We start from the raw sequence: 20,482 nt of genomic DNA, 5'->3' as shown, positions 1-20,482 counted from the left end.
TAAACAGTATCTTAAAACAAATTAGAAAACAAACCATACAAGAGGTTTTAGTGTATGTGCATAGATATTCTTCAGTAATATTCAAATTAAACCTAAGATTCGATTCTATTCTTTTCTTTTTTCTTTTCTTTCTTTCTTTCTTTCTTTCTTTCTTTCTTTCTTTCTTTCTTTCTTTCTTTCTTTCTTTCTTTCTTTCTTTCTTTCTTTCTCTTTCTGTTTCTCTCTCTCTTTCGTAAATAGACTCCATGCCCAGCATGGAGCCAAATGTGGGGCTTGAACTCATGACCCTGAGATCAAGAAGTGAGTTGAGATCAAGAGTCGGATGCATTCTTTAAAACAAAACAAAACAAAACAAAACAAAAAAAAAGAAAAAGTCAGACCCTTAATTGACTGAACCATCCAGATACCCTACACTTAGTTTTTTTGATGAATCTCAGTTGATATTTTAAAAATAGGAACATCTTTCTCTTGAAAGACCGAATAGTATAAAAATTAACTTTGAAGACTCTGAAGTCAGATTACCTAGATTCAAATCCTAACTCTGCTTTATATTAGCTATTTTACTGTGTGTCATCTGCACGTGGTGATAAAAAAAAAAAGTACCCTGATCACCTCAAAGCTTAAAGCAGCAGTGAATGTAACTCAGAAACTTCTATTTGTCTATTTACCTGCGCAATTAACCAGTCTATAAGTTTGTTGGCCATGACTACAGATTTGTAGGTCCTTAGATGGTAATCTTTATCTCTATACAGGAAAAAGAAAACAAAACCAGTAAGCAAGGGGATAAGTGCAGGAAAACATTTCATTTAATATCAGTGTACAACAGAAAAGTTTACTAAATATAATCTGAATGTATCATCCAAATTATGTGCAAATAAGAGAGGTTTCCGAGGTATACATAATACCTGAAAATTCCTTCATTAGCTCATATCAGAACTGACTGACAAGGATACCAAAACAGGACATTTCTCCTTTGACATCTTCTTATACACAAGTATATTATTACTGATATATTATCTAGTAATAACTTAGCTAGAAACACAATACCTCATTAAAAGAATAACAAAATAGAATTCTTCCCTTAAAATCAAGATAGAGTCTACCAAAAAAATCTCATCAAAATGTGGAGAATAAAGCAATCCTTTCATTCCTGAATTCTCCAGGAAGGCTGGATTTACACAGGAGCATTATTCCATTTGGCTCAGCTGCAGTAGCAGACAGCAGGTCTGCCTGAGGTAAACATGCTGAGAATCCTGTCATTCATCTTGTCTGATCAGAACATGGACAAGTGATACCACATCCCCAGGAAACCAAGGGAACCAGTTGATTCTACATTAGCCTCAACTTTCAGTAAACTTTCCAGATCTGAGAAATCATTCAAAGTGAAGTTAGACACCAACAAGTGCTCTTGATCAGAATGGGGCCCTCAGAGCAGAAATCTATAATGCATTCATTCTGCAGGCCTGGATCAAAGAGAAAATGACAGTCTTTTCAAAATGTCAAAAGATCTGAACTGCAAACAACTTGAAGTAATAAATAATTACTAGCTCTATTCACAGTTCTTTAGCCCCTGTCAGCAATTGACAATTAATACTGACATCATTTTATCTACTTTCATAAAAGGAAAAGTCCCCGAAAAATGGTTGAAATTTCTGAGATCTTAGTAATGAATACACTAAGTTAGCTAGTAATCAATAGCAGATTCTTTTTTCAAAAAAAAAATCTTTTTAAATCTATCTCCATGTTTCTGATACCTCATTGCCCATTTCATCTTGGTTTCCATAAACTTCAGTAAGAAGGGAAAGGGTAGTCAGGATATTATAAAACACATGTGGGTCAGTGAATTCTTCACTCAAATAATTTTTCTTTTTGTAAGCTGAGTTCACACATATTAAAAGCATGACTATCATACATTCCATCTGTTTTATGGTTTTTTTCCCATAAATTTTTCCTTGACAGCTCATAAACAATTGTCATTACTAGCCAAAGAACAATTCCTTATCAGCTCTTATGGAATGTAACCTTCTTGATAAGAAATCCCATATGGCTAAAATACATTTTCAGAGCACATTTTCTCACATACAAAATCTATATATACACAGGTAACATGAAAAATGTAAGCATTATTTTTTTCTGAGTTTAGCAGAAAAAACTAATTTAAGTACCCACTTGCTATGGAGTGAAGTAACCATCTTTTAGTATTAGGTTATCCAAAATATTTGCAGGGTGGCTATGCTAGAAATCTAGTAGGGAATCAATAAATATGGGTTCATTTTCACTTCTTTTCACTTTAAGGAAGCCTATTTGTGAAAAGGCATTTTTAGGAGTAATGGATAAGATTCTGTTTCTTCCTCAAGGATCTGCACTGTGTTCTCTATAAAACATTAGTGAGCATTACAATACACTTAAACAGTCACTTGTGGATAGTTTTTTCCTTAAGTTCTGAGTTTCCTTGGAATTGGAAACCAGAATGAAAAATAGAAACACCAGCACATCAAACATTTGGATTCTATAGCCATGACTGAAAAGACTCTTTATTCATTTTGGAAATGAAGCATCCATATTTTTTTTTTGGTCCTGAATATTAAGTTTCAGTCAATAAGTTCTAGATGACATCTGGCCATTTGAAATGAGCGTAGCATCATACTACATTCTATCAGTGTATATTTCATAAAAAAACAATAATATTCCAGAACATCTCTTCTATTAGTAATCATAACACAAAACTCAGTTTTCTGATGTCTTTCTGGAGAGATAAACTGAAAATTAATTATGATTCCACTTTAAAAAAGGCATATCTCTTCAAAAGGAAAATCATGTTAGAGAACAAAATTATAAAATTTTACTTTTTAACTCCAATTAATTCTTAATTTTCAAGTACAAAATCTTTTCTTTGGAAAAAAAGACTGTTAGAAGAAAATACTGTGAAAATACATGCCAAAGATGTGATTATACAACTTGATGAAGAAAAATCAATATATAATAATCATAGTGGTATTTATAGGAAATAATATTTCAAAATCATCTCCTAGTCAACTATTATTAACTAAATATTAACTAAATGTGGATTATTTCATTATGAAGTCTATAATTTAGTATGAATTAGTGGCAAATAATTTTAGAAATCAGAATAAAAAGCCATGGAAAAAACTGTATAATTAGAGCCTCACAAAATTTAGAAAAATTTTCAGATCAATTATTACTTAAAATAATCTTTAAAGTATAATTTTCACTTATGGAAGAAAAATAAGCCAAGAGTCTGCAGCTGAACAATGCTTACCTAATATGCAATATAAATATTTCCAAGTAAGTTGCCCAGAACTTAGAAATCAGACTCACCTAATCACTGGAGTAAACAGACTATGGAGACGGCAATATAATCTCACTCCCTATTATAAAATAAAGATATGTCAAAAACAAGGAAGATCACTCAAAGGACAGACTAATGAAATTTTGAGACTACTAATTCCACTGTCAACATTCTGGAATCACTATATAATCTCTACCATTTAAAAGTTATTCATCTGTTGTATTACATCAGAAAAAATAACTTAAATAATTAAAAACAGGACCAAGTTGTACTATGAATTTGACATTTGTCAAATTTGTACATATGAATTTTATACATATGACATATACATAGAAAAAGTTTTTAAAACTATTTTTCTTAAAATGTAAAACTTCAAAACACAAGCAGAAAATAAATCTATGCAGCAATAATACCTCACACTACATGTTCATCATATATCAATATAAATTTTGTCAAATATGCGAAGAAAACTGATGTTACATAAATTTTATATATTTATGTATTTTTAAAATTTATTCAAGTATAATGGCCACTTGTTGCTACATGTGACATAGTTTTCAGTGGATATAATCTGAGTGATGCAATTTCATTACTTCCATTTAGAACTAAATAAGAGAATGAAAAAAAATGATCTAACCCTGGAATTCTTTAAATAGCAAAAAAGAAATTGAGAGACTTGCTTACAAATGCTATTTTCTACACCAGAAGAATTTTTTTTTAAGTCTTTTTTTTTTTTTTTTTAAGTCTTTCAGCAGCATTTTATCTTGGTGAAGTATAACGACATGAACTCTGCTCTTGATAAAAGATTCTGGGAGAGGTTGTTACCTTTGAAATCACATCCTGCATCTCATTTCTTGGATAAAAAGTTCCATCATCATAACGAAATCTATATAACATCTGTTCTGGCTTGAATTGGTGTTTATCAGTAACTAAGAACATAGAAACAATATATTAAAATATTGACAATCTAAAATGTGGCAAATAAAAACAAATAAATTTATAAAATACATATTCCCAAATATTTAAACTTGTATTTACCAAAAACTTTTGTTTTCCTAACACAGTAATACCAATCCAGTATTTTGACAGAAAGATTCATGATAAGATTTTGTTATATATTTATAATTTCCATATAGTGATTTAAGAAATAGAGTAGCAATATTTAGTTAGCATAATATGAATATGTGTATAGTGTATTATTTATATAAATACATAATATTTAGTTAGCATGAGTATGTGTATAGTGTATTATTTATATAAATATACAAAGTTGTGTTTTCTATTTCTTCACAGTGCCACAAAGTTGAGCAAAAACTGTCCTTCGAAAAGCAGATAATCTAATTAGTAAGTTATAATTCAATTCTCAGTCCTAGAGGTGAAATTTAGTATTTATCTATTTTATCCCACAGCAATCAGGCCAAGACCACACATATACCAATCTTGACTGTTTAATCTGTGTTTAGAACTCTGGTGTAGATTATATAATTTTAATATGTAACTTATTCCAAAATTTCAAGTTTTCTGAAACTGAGGAATGTTTTTCTTACATGTCACTTATTTTTTTTTCTTAGTGGAAATGAGAATGGTCATCCTTCACTTTCATCCTTGAGGTAAGAGTTTCATATTCATAAAGACTCCTATTTAACTTCCTCTCAAGTTTTCTTTTTTTCCAGAAATATTTTATAGATAGTCTAACAAAAGTGATTGTTTGTAAGAGGAAAGAAAAACATAAATTGAACCTCAAAGAGTTTATCTTTAAATGTTTTCTTTACAAGGAATGCAACATTTGCAGAGCAGATAATTTACCTCAAGGGGCTGTGTTTTCATGATTAGATAGAAGATAGAGAGGTGATTATTTTTTGTTAAAAATGTTAAAGAGGGAGAAAAAGTTGGCAGAATTAATTTTCATGAACTACATTTGGTGAATCCAGAGAAAGCCAAAAGACTTATCAGACACACACACACAACACACACATGCAAACGTTAAGTGAAGTTTCAGCTATTTTACCCCAACCTACCCAAACCATGTGCATGGCTTGCAGCCATCAGATTGAAACAGGATTGCTGCCAAAGAAAGATAGACAACACAGCCTTTTGGCACCTTTTTTTCCCCATATCAAGCCAAAAAGAAAAAAGCATGTGTGAAAGAAAAAAAGAAAAATAATATCAAGAGAAATATTTTGCAATCGTATGGCATGTCTCAAGACTAGTTATTTATTTCTTCTCTGCAATCTACCTTTTTCATTTTTATCCTCTAAGAGTCACTGAAATACATTATTGTCTTGATATTTCAAAATTCAAGGAAATGTTGGGCCCAAATGTCTTTTGCCATGATAAAACAAACAGTAGTTTAAAATTCCTAATCAAAATGGAGTGCTTAGTACTGAAAGGTGCTGATGTAGTGAAACGCCAGGACACCTGCACCCCAATGTTCATAGCAGCAATGTCCACACTAGCCAAACTGTGGAAGGAGCCTCGATGTCCTTCGACAGATGAATGGAAGACGATGTGGTATATATATACACAATGGAATATTACTTAGCCATCAGCTAATACCCATCATTTGCTTCAGTGTGGAGGGAACTGGAGGGTATTATGCTGAGTGAAATAAGTCAATCAGAGAAGGACAATCAGCATATGGTTTCACTCATACGTAGAATATAAGAAATAGTGAAAGGGATTATAAGGGAAAGGAGGGGAACTGAGTGGGAAAAATTAGAGAGACAAACATGAGAGATTCCTAACTCTGGGAAACAAACAAAGGGTTGCAGAAGGGGACATGGGTAGGGGTATGGGGTAGCTGGGTAACAGGCACTGAGGGCACTTGATGGGATGAGCACTGGGTGTTATACTATATGTTGGCAAATTGAATTTAAATAAATAAATAAAATAGGGAAATTAAATTTAAAAAATGGAGTTCTTAGTTGTATAGTAAACTCCTGTGACTTTCATGATTAATCTTGGGTTTTTAGCTATTGCTCTGGAAAAACAGTGAATTGTTCTGCATTCAAATGCACTCCCTCCAACTTCTTGAACATGAAAAATGGGCTTATTGACTGTTGAGAATTAAGGTCATGTGAGAAAGGTTGCTTCACACTGTCTTCTAAACAACTATGCAATATTGTGATATTACTAAGGATACAACTGGCTCTCTAGGTGGTGAGGGAAAAGGAGTGCCAATCTGTAGTATTCACCAATTTCTGTGGTATTAAATATTCCCACACTGGCCAATTTCAAGCTACTGAAATAGTCACTGAACACAGAGTTAGATGAGCAGTGATATATTATTATTTAGTACTTCTATCATACAGAAAAAATAGATATAAATACCACCAAGAACGTAAACAATAATAAAATATAGTAAAATAATTAGGAAGTAATGAGTTTTAATAATATATGAACTTTGTTTATAATACAATGTATGTGCTATCTGTTCATATAATTTTTAATAATAGCTGTGCTTTACAACCAGCTTGCAAATTTCTAAGAAATGTAATTACCACCTCTTTTAAGTTTGTATAGCCGACTTCAGCACACTACTGGATATAATGAATGAGGTCTCTAAATTTTTGCATAAGTATTTCTAATGTAAATAGTAAACTCAGATAAGAAAATATATCAGCATATCACCGCAAAAGCATATGCTGCTTCAACCCAGCAATTCCTTGGTATATCAAGGCTTTGCTTTTGTAAAGTTCTCAACGATATTTGCAATGTGAATAGTGGCAATAATAGTCAAATCTTTTTGCTTTCACTCTTTAAAACAGATGGTTCATTCAACTTTATTTTAGGAACTCTATTTTCACTAAATGCAGCTGGAACTACATACCAATAAAACAACCATGTTTGGCTCATATCTCTACATTCTAATAAGATTATTAATGTGAAGTTGCATAATGTGTTCTCCTCCTCCTAGTTTGGGGGAATCTGTACTAGTTAACTTTGGACACTTAAAAAAAGTGATTGCTTTTAGCAACAAAAATTCTATATGCCAAATCAGACATTACAACTGATCAAATTCTGATAACAATAATAGTACAGGCCACTAAAATCAAACTGTGACAAACAGAATGTTAATAATAGGGAGGATTCAGGGCTTTATTTCTCAGAAAAAGAATTAATTGGGTTATAAATATCATTGTGCAAAAAGACTTAAATTCTCCTACGTTAAATAATCAAAAGTCTTTACCTCTGAAAATTCAAAATAAATTTTAATCCAGAATTTAATCTCTTTCTTTACAAAATTATGTTGGAGAAAATGGTGTCTGAAGTTGGAGGATAAACTGATTAGGACTGAATTCTCCTATTCTGATATTCCTTACTAAAAAAATCTTATGTTGTTGATTTTTTCCTTTCTTTAGAAGGAGGCAATTAAAAATATTGTGAGAAACACTTTAACAAAATAAATAAGGGTGGTTCTCTCCAATGGAATTCAGTGATTCCTTCAAGAGCTTTTAGCAGTTATGAACTGAAGAACAGGTCAGAGTATTCATGAAGATATTTAAGATTCATAAAGATATTTATGAAGATATTACTCCAACTCGGGTTTGTACTAACTTACAATTGACATGAAAATGTTTGGCTAGCTACTCACAATTTCAGGCAAAGTAATAAGTTTTGTCATTGCAAAGTCAGTAAAATTCCATCCATAAGAGTTATGTCTTGAGTTTTCAGAACCCAATGCACTATGCAAATAAGCGACTTAGTCCTCACACAATTCCTAGGTCATCATGATGAAATATGAAAGCAAGAGTGGAAGGGTGGCTTGAAAATAACCTAATAGCCCCTTCAAAGGACATCCTCTTACCCCACATCCTGAATTTTCCAGTTCTCGGTATAAAATTTCTGTAATGCCCTTTTGTTTATTACAAGGTATCTCATAGTCAAATAAGAAAATATTATAACAAACTTAGTGTGCAGCTCTTTCTAAATACAGTAAGCATTGTACAAGTACAAAAATTGTATTTCTTAGATAATCTTTTAAACAAAGAGCAACATCAATTGCTGACAGCTTTAGGATCTTTTTTTCTCTTGTTTCTAATTCATAATGGTATGAAGTCACTCAAATTAACAACAGAAGTTATGAAAACCTCCATTGAAAGAGAAATGTTAAAAGTTATTTTTATGATTATTACATGATGATATAATCATAAAATATTGATGAGTTTATATAATGATTACTCTGGCTTTAAAATAATTCCAGTGATTTTTTTAATATTGACCTGGGAGCTGTGTCTCAGTAGCAGAAATTGGGTCACTGTTGATCAAATCAGTTTAGCTTTTGTTTATCCTAGACATGAATCTACCCTACATTTCTAAGTTTCTCTTGCAGTAAGGAGTGGCCATGAAACTACGTTGCATCTAAAGACATGCACAAAAAAGTATGGCACAATGGGGAGTGTATAGGCCCATTTAAAACCAACAAACCAAAAACTCCACTACTCCTTCAACATGACTTTTAAGAGCTCTTTACACTGAAAGTAGGTGAGCCTCTATCAGACACCAAAACCCTGTGTGAGGGAGAGCACCGAACCCCATCCTCCACCAGTGACTTTATCTGAGTGAAAAAATAGCTTTTAGAATGTAAATCAATGTAGTTAGGTGGTATATTTGTTATAGCAGCTAGCATTAACCAATTCCTTCTCAGAGTTCCCTGCCAAAAATTAATTCTCCCATCCTAGTAGATTTCTACCTTTCTGAAAGGAAATATGTCAACAGCTGGATTGCTTGATAAACAAGGTAAAAAGACAGGCTTAAGACTACCAGACCATAAGAAATAAAGTCACTATTCATGTTTACATACGTAAAGTACCTCGTATAATATCCTACACATAGAATGAAGGAAAGAGTCAGGTAGGAAAAAAATAAACAAAGGTGTTCATAAACAGATTTTTTTCATTCTTTGCTCTGTCTGGTAAGACATAGTCCCTGGAAGTACACAGTATAAATGAGACAAGAATCACCTGATTTCTGAAGGTCTATGATTGTATGCAAAACCTGTCTATATTCCACCTACTTGAGCTTCAGTGGACTGCAGGACAAAACAAATATATTCCCTTCTTGACCCAAGTATATACTTGGACTTGGGCCTAGAACAAAGGAAAGAGAAGCAGCAAAGAGAAAAGCCATCTAGCTCAATATCACCTTTTCATTCTTACTTTTAAGTTTTTGGATAATGCTTTTTAGCATACTTGGTGCTACATGGTGTTTCTATGGTACTAAAGAATCAAGTACAAAATCATATACAATTTATAAGTATTATCTGTTTACTCACAATATAATTAGTCATTTATTTATCCACTGAGCAAATATTTATTGAGCACCTACATGTGATGGGCACTCCAGCCATTTACTATATATTAACAAACAAGGGTCCCGTTCTTATAGTATTTATATTTGATTGGGGGCCAGAGTAAGTATGGGAGATAGAGAAGGAATAAACAAATAAAACAGCATGATAAGTTTATAAAGAAAATTTTAAAAATTAAAATTAAAAACACAGCTTGTTGCAATAATGGGATAAGATTCTAAAAGTCAGAGTGTCACTGAAGACAAGACGGTGACTTTTGTAATTTCATTTACTGCTATCTCTCTAGCACCTAGAAAGGTCCCTAGCATATACTAGGAATTAATAAATAACTGTTGAATGAGAACAGCAAGAGCAAAGATCCCAAATGGAGTGTTCAAGGAGGAGACAGTAAGCCACAGGGGCCACCATGTAATGAATTAGGTGCTACACTATGTGCCTAGTCACAGAGGATGTCAGGGGCCCTATCACATGGGGCCTTTCAGGCCACGGAAAAGAGATCCAGACTTTGATAAGGGATTCTGGATTTTTCTTTGAGTTTAATGGGATATCAGCAGATGATGATAAGCAGAATACCTTGATCTTACATTGTTTTAAAAGGTTTCCATGCTTTGTGCAGTGGCGGTATTGTAGCCAATGAGGCTTATCCGAGGCATGATTATTGCTAATTTCAAGGTCTCCAGCTGTTATCTGTAGGGTGTATCATAGGGATGGAGGATCAAAGTGGAAGCAAGGAAGGAGAGGATGGTTACTGAGAAGAAGGTGGGGATCCTGGAAGTGAGAGGAGCTGTCTAATTAGGGACCTATTTTGATGGTAGAATTTACAGAGCACCAGTACGGTGGGGAAAAACTGTGAAGATACAGTTCATTTTTGTCCCACTCTAATTAAAAAAAAAAGGAACACTGAAATACCTTAGCCAAATACCCATGTTTACTCATAATCCCCCCTCTTTCTCCTCTCTCACATTTTACATAAGAAATTCTTCAAGTTTTACTTCTCAGTCCCATTATCACTGTGTTCTTCTTTCTATGTTACTGATGTTCTCAGGAATCTGGTGCTCTCTTGAAATGATTGCCAAATTTGTCTCTGGATCTCCCTCTATTCTGAACTTAACATACATATTTTCAACTTCGTGCTGAGTGCTCCCCTGTGGATGTCTCATACCCAGCCTACCACAAATTCTTTATCCTCTCCCCATCCTGCTCCTCCTCCTGAATAATCATCCCTGTCAACCAGCTAGAAACCTCAGAATAATCTGATCTTGCACTTCACTCCTCATGTCCCAGACAATAGTTGCCAAATATGCTGTTCCAGCTTCATCAAACCCCCCCAGATGGGCCACTGTCATCATGCCATAGAACACAACCCTCATCCTCCCATTGCAGGGAAAGGTGGGGACCTCCCAATGGATGGGGCTCCCTGTAGTGTCTCCAATGTCTCCACTCTGTGTTCCACATTGCTGCATGTGAGGGCTCTAGAGCCAAGTTCTGGCCACTTTTCTGCTTAAAAGTGTCCATCATCTCCTCACTCCCTTCAGAATAAGCCCTACATATTACAGCCAGAGTGTTAAGATCTTGTGGAATCAGATGTGCTTACCTTTCATACCACACCTCTCCTCCCCAGTATGTTCATCCGTGACCTATACTGTCTCACCATGAGAGATCCTATACTAGTTCCTGAAGAGACCACTGTGAGCTTTCCCAGTTCCATGCCTGAGTATCTATACTATTCCTCAGGGCGAGACGTTCTCTGCCCTTCTGTCCCACTTAGAGTCCTACTCATTCTACAATGCCTAACATTAATACACTTTCCCTCATAAAACAGTCCCAAATACTCTAATTAGAACTTACCACAGTCCCACATTTACCTGCATTTCTAATTTTTACCTGTTTTGTGGCCATTCGTATTAAAGTTAGCAAATATATCACCATAAACCCAACTCCCTAAAACTCCCAGAACTACAGTTCTGTATATGTTAGGCACTAGAAATGTTGTTAAAAATACATAAGCATTCTATAATGTGGACATTTACTATAAGCTAAATTGATTAAGGAATTAAGATGCCTCCAGCTGATGGATAAATAGAATAGTTTAGTAACTAATGAAATAATTACCATGGTGGATGATTCCATTTTCTAATAATGCTTGTCCTAAGTGAACACCTTCCTCAGGCCTGTGAATCTCTCCAATTTCCAACAGCCATGACACAAATTCACTGCAATAGAAATACACTAAAATGGTTAAATAGTCTTTTTTGTCCTCCCTCAGGAAGTCTATTTCTACCATGCTTTCATCAAGCAGCTTTGGAAGGAATCTCAAATATAAAGAAATATTTGCAGTGCATTTCAGCATGCATTTTTTCCACACATGTGAAGCCCAAAATTATTTAAATTTTACTCTATTCTAAAAAAAAAAAAAATGCTATTCTGGAAAACCCATGTCCCTTTTCTAAACCACACATAATAACTATTCAACTCACTGAGACCTCTAATAAACACAAAGGGAAAATTTCAGAGTAGTTTTAACTATAAAGAGAATAAAAACAGATCCTAAAGAGGGCTAACAGGCAAAATAAATAGAACAATAACGACTTAATATAAGAGATAGACGGTCTGGAATGTGGCTTTCCAGGCACGGAAAACCAGTGTGTTTGAAAGTCCAAGAAGGCAAACCAAAAATATTGCATACCCTATATGGTAGGTGGAATTCCAAACATGTCCTCCTACTCCCTCCTCCCATCAAGAATCCCGTCCCTTGGTTTTGTAATCAAATCCTAAGGTAGGTAGTGCTATGAATGGATTTTGTATATGTAAATAAAATCCCCAGTCAGTTGATCTTAAAACATGTAAATTATTCAAGAGGGCTTGACCCAGTCAGTTGAGCACTTTGAAGGAAAGAGCTTTCTCAGGTGGGTGGCATAAGAGTAAGTAAGAAAAATTAAAAGCACAAGAAAGATTCAGTGAGCCACTGTTGCCTTTGAAAATAGAGGGCCATGTAGCGAGGAATGCTGGCAGCTTCTGAGAGTGGTCCTAGCCAGCCGACAGCCAGCACACAAATAGGACTTACTCTTACAATCACTGAGGACTAAATTCTGAACCTGAATATGCTTGCAAGTGATTTATTCCTCAGAGCCTTAAGATAAGGGCCCAACCTCAGCGCAGCCCACATCTTGCTTTTGGCTTTTGAGACCCTAAGCAGGCAGCCCAGTATCATTCACCTTGATTTCCTTCTCACCTATAGAATTATGAGCTAATGACTGGGTGTTGTTTAAAGCCCTAGGTATGTGGTCATTTATTTTGCACCAATATAAAATTAATACACACCAAAAGTTTTATTATATTGTTTTCAAATTTTAAAGTCATTTATGGGGTGCACCTGGGTGGTTCAGTTGGTTAAGTTGGTTTCAGCTCAAGTCATGATCTCAGGGTCCTGGGATGGAGCCCTGCATGGGCCTTCTGCTCAGTGGGGAGTCTGCTTCTCCCTCTACTTCTGTCCCTCCTCCTACTTGTACACTTACTCTCTCTCTCTTCTCAAATAAATAAATAAAATCTTTAAAAATAAACAAGCAAATAAATAAAGTTATTTAGTAAATCCATTCTTTAATTTAAACTGTCATCCAAAAGGAATACTCTGGAACAAAACAGTTCCATCAGAACTGTCTACCACATATATCTGCTGTGGCTGTGGAAGGCTAGGGAGGATGACAGCTCATATCTTTTACCAATTCGGGGTGGGGAGAGGAGCCCCAGATATCACATATAAATAGGATGTTGTTTGGTAACCCAGGAGAGCACCAGCTCAGTAGTGATGGTTTATATGGCCATGTGGTATCATAAGAAAACACTAAACACAGAAACGTTTTACAATAAAATATTTTATAATGCTTATGTTATAAAAATCTAACATTTGAAGTTTTACATAAAGTAATGGATACTGTTTAGAATGGTTTCAATTTTGCACAGAGGTCAGAGAAGCCAAGCTATAGAAAGTGTCAGGAGATTACTTCTCCATTTATTACAAAACTGAAAGCAACACATATGACTAAAGTCAAATAACTGAGGGTTGCAGAATTCTAAAAGTGGGTATCGAGTCTAACCAGTACATTTTCAGGCAGAAGAAGTTGTTAAAATGCTTTCAATCCTTCTATTAAATAGAAATCATCCAAAAGAAAGAAAATCTGAAAAGAAGTAAAACTTCAGGTTTCTTCCTTGATAGCACAAAAGTAATGAGTATCAACTCCAGGGGCACCTGGGTGGCTCAGTCGGTTAAGTGCCTGCCTTTGGCTCAGGTCATGATCTCAGGGTCCTGGGATCAAGCCCGCCGTTGGGCTCTGCACTCAGCACAGAGAATCTGCTTGTCCTTCTCCCTCTGCTCCTCCTCCACTATCTCTCTCTCTCTCAAATAAATACTTTTTTTAAAAAAGTATATCAATTCCACAGTGCTGTCACAGGATTAGATGAGCTAATAAATGCCAGGAACTCAGCACAGTGCCTGGCACATTTTGAGCACTTATTAATATCAGTGGTTGACAAATGAATTGAGCTGGTTGGTATGTAGCTCAAGCATCATTCTCCGTTCTGAAATCTGAATACATCAAATTAAAATGAGAGAAAGAGCACATTCTAAGTATTGCTATAAATTAGGAGCATAGAGGAAGAAAAGAGAATGGTTACTAAAGGAAGTTAATGGGCGGCTTTATTGTGGGACCTACTGAAATCACAAGAAGATCCCATTAACACTCTGTGAAAGGATCGTGATCCTGTCAAAAGCAATCTCAAACTTGGGCTGTAACACAGAGCTAGTGTGTTGTTATGGAAAAAGCCACAGTGAACACAGCTAAGATTTACTGAGTCTTTCCTGTGTATCAGCACTATGGATGGTGAATGCTCACATACCGTCGTAACTAACTAGCGCTATGGCCATGTGAGATCATAGGGTAAAGAGTTAATAAAACCCCTGCTCTTTTAATTAAGAAAACGTGACCCTGAGTCAACTTTGTAGCTCTGTTTCCTTAGAACCTGATGCAGGCAGGGTGTTAGCCATGTTACCAGGAAGCATTGCTTATGGTCAAAATGAGTTCTGATGGCTAAATGGAATACTAATAAATGCCTGGTGAGAAGCTGAAGTGACTCTTAGAAGCAGGCATGTCCCTATGAGAACCCCGGAAGTTATGTCCATGGGGTTGTTATAAAAAATAGGGTCTTCTTTGCAACATTGGGTTTCTAAGCCAAGGTGGGCTTACATCTGCTCTTTCTCTTGCACAAGAGCCATCACCCAGGGCTTGATAGTGACACCAGCTAGCTGGCAGCTGTGTGGTCTGGTGTAAGGACCATGCCCACTAATGAAGAGACCCCATACTGCCCTGCAGGCCAGGGTTTCCTGGCTTACATTCTTCTAACAGGGTTGGGAGCTGGTGTGGCCTGTGGTTATTTTGTTGTGTCTGCGTAACGAATCAAGAAGACATTCTGGGAGGTATTACAAGTAAGCACTATAATCATCTTCATTTTTTAGAGAGGAAGAAGAAAGTTAAACTTCCCAAATCTCTTAACTAGCCAGAGGTAGGAGACAGTCTGTTTATGATGTGTGTTCCAAGTCCAGACTTGGAATTAGCACTCCAGACTACTTTTATAGAGTTGACATTGGCATTTAATAGCTATATGAAGGTGGGCATGGTAAACTCCCTGATCGCTGGTTTCTGAATCTTTAAAAAATACAAAGCTTTTAACTTCTAAGTATATGCATCTGAGGATCAGAAATAACATATAGGGACAGCCAGCACAGGGCCTGGCTTGAGCAGTAGTACCTTTGGTCCCACAGGCTTCGCTCAGCAGGGACCCCCACGTCTAGTTGTCCTCAGAACCCAAAGGACACACAGTAAATCTATGCTAAAGCCCAGGCAACTTCCCTGCCTGTTGCTCTGTGCTGGGTCCCTTGCATGACCCTCTTTTTCAGACCCGTCGACACTCCTTCATGCTGAGCCCAGCTGCCAAAATGCTGAATTAATTGCGAGTTTAGACTGTGTGTTCTCCGTTCCCGAGTCTCCTCAAACTCTAGGCCTGTACTCACATCCCTGCTAGACTCTGAGCCCGCCTGCCTGCCAGCCCTGCATCTGTTTTGCCCTTAGAACACGGTACATCTGAAATTGCTGAAGTCATGTGTGGATGGATAGATGTCTTAAGTTTTCTATGATTTCTGGCTCTGAGTCCATTCCTTCATCCCACTATGGGCCAGGAAATGTTCACAGTTAAAGAAATACTCAAAAATGCCCAGAGGAATATTTTTTAAAGAAAAATCATTAAAGTAAACAAAAAAAAAAGAAAAGAAAAATCATTAAAGTAAACAAAAAAAAAGAAAGAAAGAAAAGAAAAATCATTAAAGAAAGGTCAACACACGACATGGTGAAAATATGAAAGAAATACATGTACCCAGACTCCCGACCTTACCTTCCAAGGAAGCATTTAGGGAACGTGGTCAATTTTCTTTTTCTGTCTTTGATCAGATTTCCCTGTTTGCACATCATCTTATAAAGTTTCTCACCCTGTTCGGAGATCATTACCCAGGTGTCTTGCTCCATTCCTAATTTTAAACCTATCCAAAATGAAACAAAGGACAGGTAACTGAAAAAGTTTCCCCACTCACTCATGTCTGCATTAAACAAACATCTATGGCACGTCTCCCATGTGCAGGGGTCTGCAGATACAGAGCCCTCCATAGGGCTCTGATCGCCAAGAAGCTCATGAGATACCAGGGAGATGGTCAGGACACGATCCTCAGGGCTGTCTAGTGCCTTTGTGCAAACTGTGCCCAAAGGTACATGGTTTGGCCAGTGGAGGAAGAACAGCTGCACCGCAGCTCCAGTCACCCATTCTGCAGAATTTGATCAGCACAACTGGAGAGGTGGCCCTCAAAACAGCCTTACAGGAGATAGTGTGACACAATAAAGGCATATTCAGGCAATCTTTTTTTTTTTTTTAAGATGGTATTTATTTATTCATGAGAGACACAGAGAGAGGAAGAGACAGAGGCAAAGGGAGAAACAGGCTCTCTGTGGGGATCCTGATGCAGGACTCAATCCTAGGACCCCGCGGTCATGCCCTGAGTCAAACGTGGAACCTCAACCAACCCTGAGCCACTGAGGCATCCCATATTCAGAGGATCTTACCTCCGAGAAACATTAAGAAAGGTTTCACAGAAGACCAATGTTTAAATGCAGAGGAATGAAGAGACTTTTCAGAGAGAGAGGACATGTCACCAGAGCTACCTGAGGTTCTGAAGCAGCACAGGGCACTGAGCTCCAGGCTGGAGGGGAGAGGACAGGGGGCATGCTGCTGGGTTAGGCAGGGGCCTTGCGCAACTGCAGATTCCACGTTCTTCATGCCTGAGGTATCAGGGAAACATGCAAGGGTTTCTACCACAGGGACGGGAAAAGCAGGGCAGGACAGGAAAGAAAGTTTTGTTGCTTTGGAAACAAAGCTCAGATGACAGTGTAGGAATAAACTGAAGGTGGAGGGTTTAAAAAGAGAGCCATCATTAGGAGGAGACCTCAAAAACTTGGGTAACGTCAAGCCCCTGCAGACAACAGTAGGGGCCCCAAGGCCAAGAGAATGAAGCTGAGAAATCTCCAGGAAGTGGTATTGATAGGATACAGCAAAAGGTTAAATGTAGGCATCATGGAGAAAAGAGAGATCGGGATGCCTGCCAAGCTTTTAAGGAAAGCCAAACTGGGGAGTAGGGGGAAGAGGCGTATTTGGGAAAGGGTTTCAGGTAAGGAGGAGGCCAGGACTGTGCAGGTTGACTCTGGATGTTCAGGTGGAGGCTAAGAGTCAGCGGAACAAATGCATACGAAGCTCAAGAGAGAGGACAAGGCAGGACATAAAGATGGAGAAAGTGGCAATGCAGACCCGGACATGAATCTGGTGGGAATAGGTAACCCAGGCAAGGATCTTTCTTAGAGGGGACCAGTGTCAAAGCTGAAAGCCTTTGTGGCTGAAAGCCACAATCAGCCAATGGGACTGATGAACTGTTGCAGAAGAAATACTTGGAATTATTTTTAGTCTTCTAGCTACAAAATTTCTTACTAAAATTTTTATTTACAATGGAAGAGCAATTACCATGTCAGTAATAGAGAACAATCCATTAACAGAACCTGTTAACATAAATTTCTAGAATGTGCTTTCTTTCTCCCTCCCTCCTTCCTTTCTCTCCTTCCTCCCTTCCTTTTCACTTTAGGTTTATCTATATGCATACCCATTCTGAAAAACCAAATAAATAAAGGTTCAACTTGATGAAACATTTATTTTACCTTTTAAGTGATTTTCTACACTATTTGAATTGATTGCTAGATTCAACAAAACTTAAAGAATCAGCTATGTATTCATAATCTTTAAGTTTTTCGAACTGGCTCTCCATCCAAGATCAACCAAAGGAGTTAAGTGTTTGAAAATGCTTTGGAAATTCTCAAACAACTGTGTACTATGAATATTTTAATAGAAGTAGGAGCTTTGTATGTTCTTCAAGGGAAAATTTTTGAAGATGGAAGAAAGAGTCCTTTGTGTTCTGAAATTTCATCAGCAATGAGATATTTTACTCCTAAATCTCTGGGGAAAAGGAATAAATACTATCTTGTTTCTTATCAATTATTTGGTAAAGAAATTAGTAGTAACACAAGCATTTGCATTTCCCAGCTGAGTTTCAGAAATGTGCTTAATTGCAGATAAAACTCACACAACTGGGCAGCCTCGGTTGCTCAGCGGTTTAGCACCACCTTCAGCCCAAGGTGTGATCCTGGAGACCCAGGATCGAGTCCCACATCAGGCTCCCTGCATGGAGCCTGCTTCTCCCTCTCTCTGTGTCTCTGCCTCTCTCTTTCTCTCTCTGTGTGTCTCTCGTGAATAAACAAATAAAATCTTTAAAAAAATAAAATAAAAATAAACCTCACACAACTGAACATTGCCAGATCAAATACCTTTTTGCAAATCTTGCTAAAAATATGAAGCAGTTTTGAACCAGGACTCCTCATATGAACAAACTCCTTATTGGCATTATAATAATTTTTAAAAATTAATGTATATCTAAAGTGCCTTATTCTATAATTAAGATACTAACATATTTGGTCTAGAAATTTTCAATGTACTTTTAAATATATAACTGTTGAAGTCCCTACAGTACTGCTGTACTATTGAAGTTTGTCTCTTATGGGAAAACTCCATGATGATGCTTTAGAAATGGCAAGAATGAGGTGCAATGATAATTGAACAAATTTTAAAGCAAATGAAAATATTTGCTGTAGACTGAACGTTTGCATATCTCCCAAATTCATATGTTGAAACCTAACACCCAATATGATGGTACTAGAAGGTAAGGCATTTGGGAGGTGATTAGGTCATGAGGGTGGAATCCTCAGGAATGGGCTAAGTGGCCTTATAAATGAAACACCAAAGAGATCTCTTGCCCCTCTACTATGTGAGGACACAGAAAATGGCCATCTATGAACTGGAAAATTGCTCTCACTAGACACTGAATCTTAGGCCGTTAGCCTCCAGAACTTCTGTTGCTTATAAACCATCCAGTCTATGGTATTTTGTTATAGCAGCCTCAACAGATAGGATACTATTTAAAAGACATTGCTGGCCACAATGCATTATTTTACTAACTAAACAAGGTTTTTCTTTTCTTTTAGTAATAATATTAGAAGTATTCAAAATACTGTTTTAGCATGGGTCTTATACCACATGAGAAATCCAAGTGAATCTGAGTGCTTTTTTACTTTCTTTTAATTTCTGCCCATATTCTGCCCTCTTACTAAGTTAGAATCTTCATAAAGTATAATAGCACCCAATTCATACACCTACCTTTTCGCCGTTCTCTTTCTTTCAAAATAGCTTCAAACCACTCATGCTTCTCTTCAGGTGTTTTTGCCATACACACAAACCATTTATTTTTCGCTGTGTTATGTATTTTCCATCCATTGACAACAATGTGTCCACTGCTATGGAAGTCAGCTGGAAATTAATGGGTAAAGGTGAACAACAAAAATAATATGTAATATTATATCAATACAATCATTTAATTCGTAACAGTTCCAAGATCACGGAATTCTTTAAAGTATCTTTATACTTGTTAATGAAGAATATAAAAACAAAAAATTAAGTATTTATACATTAAATGCAGTCAGTTCTCAGGAACAGAACATTTCTAAATCATAACATTAATCTATTACATGAAACTGAACATCTGAACTTATTAACATTCCTTTCCTCTATGTCCAGAAATATTGTTAAAGTTCCTAAAGCAATAAAAGAACTTTTAAAAGGATTTTCATCTCAATAATCAGATATCTAAGGTGTCAGGTTCATTTTGTCTTTTTAATATTCCTTTGAAATATTATTCTAGGTTTCACAAAAGCAAACTATACTGCCACAGAACAATTCTCAGTGTTTAATGAACCACACAATAAAAATCAGAACAAATGAATGGAACATACCAAGACTGCATATACCTAATCTTCAATAAATGGAAAGGTACAAAATGCCAATCCATTATCATTGCTCATGATTGAAAAATATGCACTCTTTAAAGCCACATCATTCCATATAAGTGGCATGAATAGAAACAAAAAGGTGTTTTTTGTCACATTGTCTTTTTCTAGGTCTCACCATAATTTTGGCCGCACTGTCATGCTAGATTTGAAAATGTCAACAGGAAACTCTCTATGGCAGTTTTCTGCCTAATAGCAGGTAGACAATAGTGATGTTATTTGTATCCAGCTTTTACTGGTATGACAGTCTGCAAAGCAAAGATTCCAAATGAATCCAAAATGAAAAGACCTATGACAAAGGCCTGAATCAGCGCCTGCACCAATTTA

General features: G+C 36.2%; 1 protein-coding gene across 1 annotated transcript in view; it reads right to left on the bottom strand.

Moving 5' to 3' along the window:
- PREX2 (phosphatidylinositol-3,4,5-trisphosphate dependent Rac exchange factor 2) overlaps window positions 1–20,482 on the bottom strand; it is a 288,100-nt gene that overhangs the window by 158,835 nt on the left and 108,783 nt on the right. The window contains exons 9-14 of the mRNA XM_025477924.3: window positions 19,470–19,619; window positions 16,062–16,206; window positions 11,733–11,833; window positions 4,136–4,239; window positions 3,340–3,389; window positions 669–744 (exon numbers count right to left, since the gene is read on the bottom strand). Coding sequence (XP_025333709.1) covers window positions 669–744; window positions 3,340–3,389; window positions 4,136–4,239; window positions 11,733–11,833; window positions 16,062–16,206; window positions 19,470–19,619 — 626 coding nt within the window. The remainder of the gene's footprint in view (window positions 1–668; window positions 745–3,339; window positions 3,390–4,135; window positions 4,240–11,732; window positions 11,834–16,061; window positions 16,207–19,469; window positions 19,620–20,482) is intronic.

Source organism: Canis lupus, chromosome 29, assembly GCF_003254725.2.
Source record: "Canis lupus dingo isolate Sandy chromosome 29, ASM325472v2, whole genome shotgun sequence".
NCBI classification, from domain to species: Eukaryota; Metazoa; Chordata; class Mammalia; order Carnivora; family Canidae; genus Canis; species Canis lupus.
This window is presented reverse-complemented; position numbering and strand designations above follow the sequence as displayed.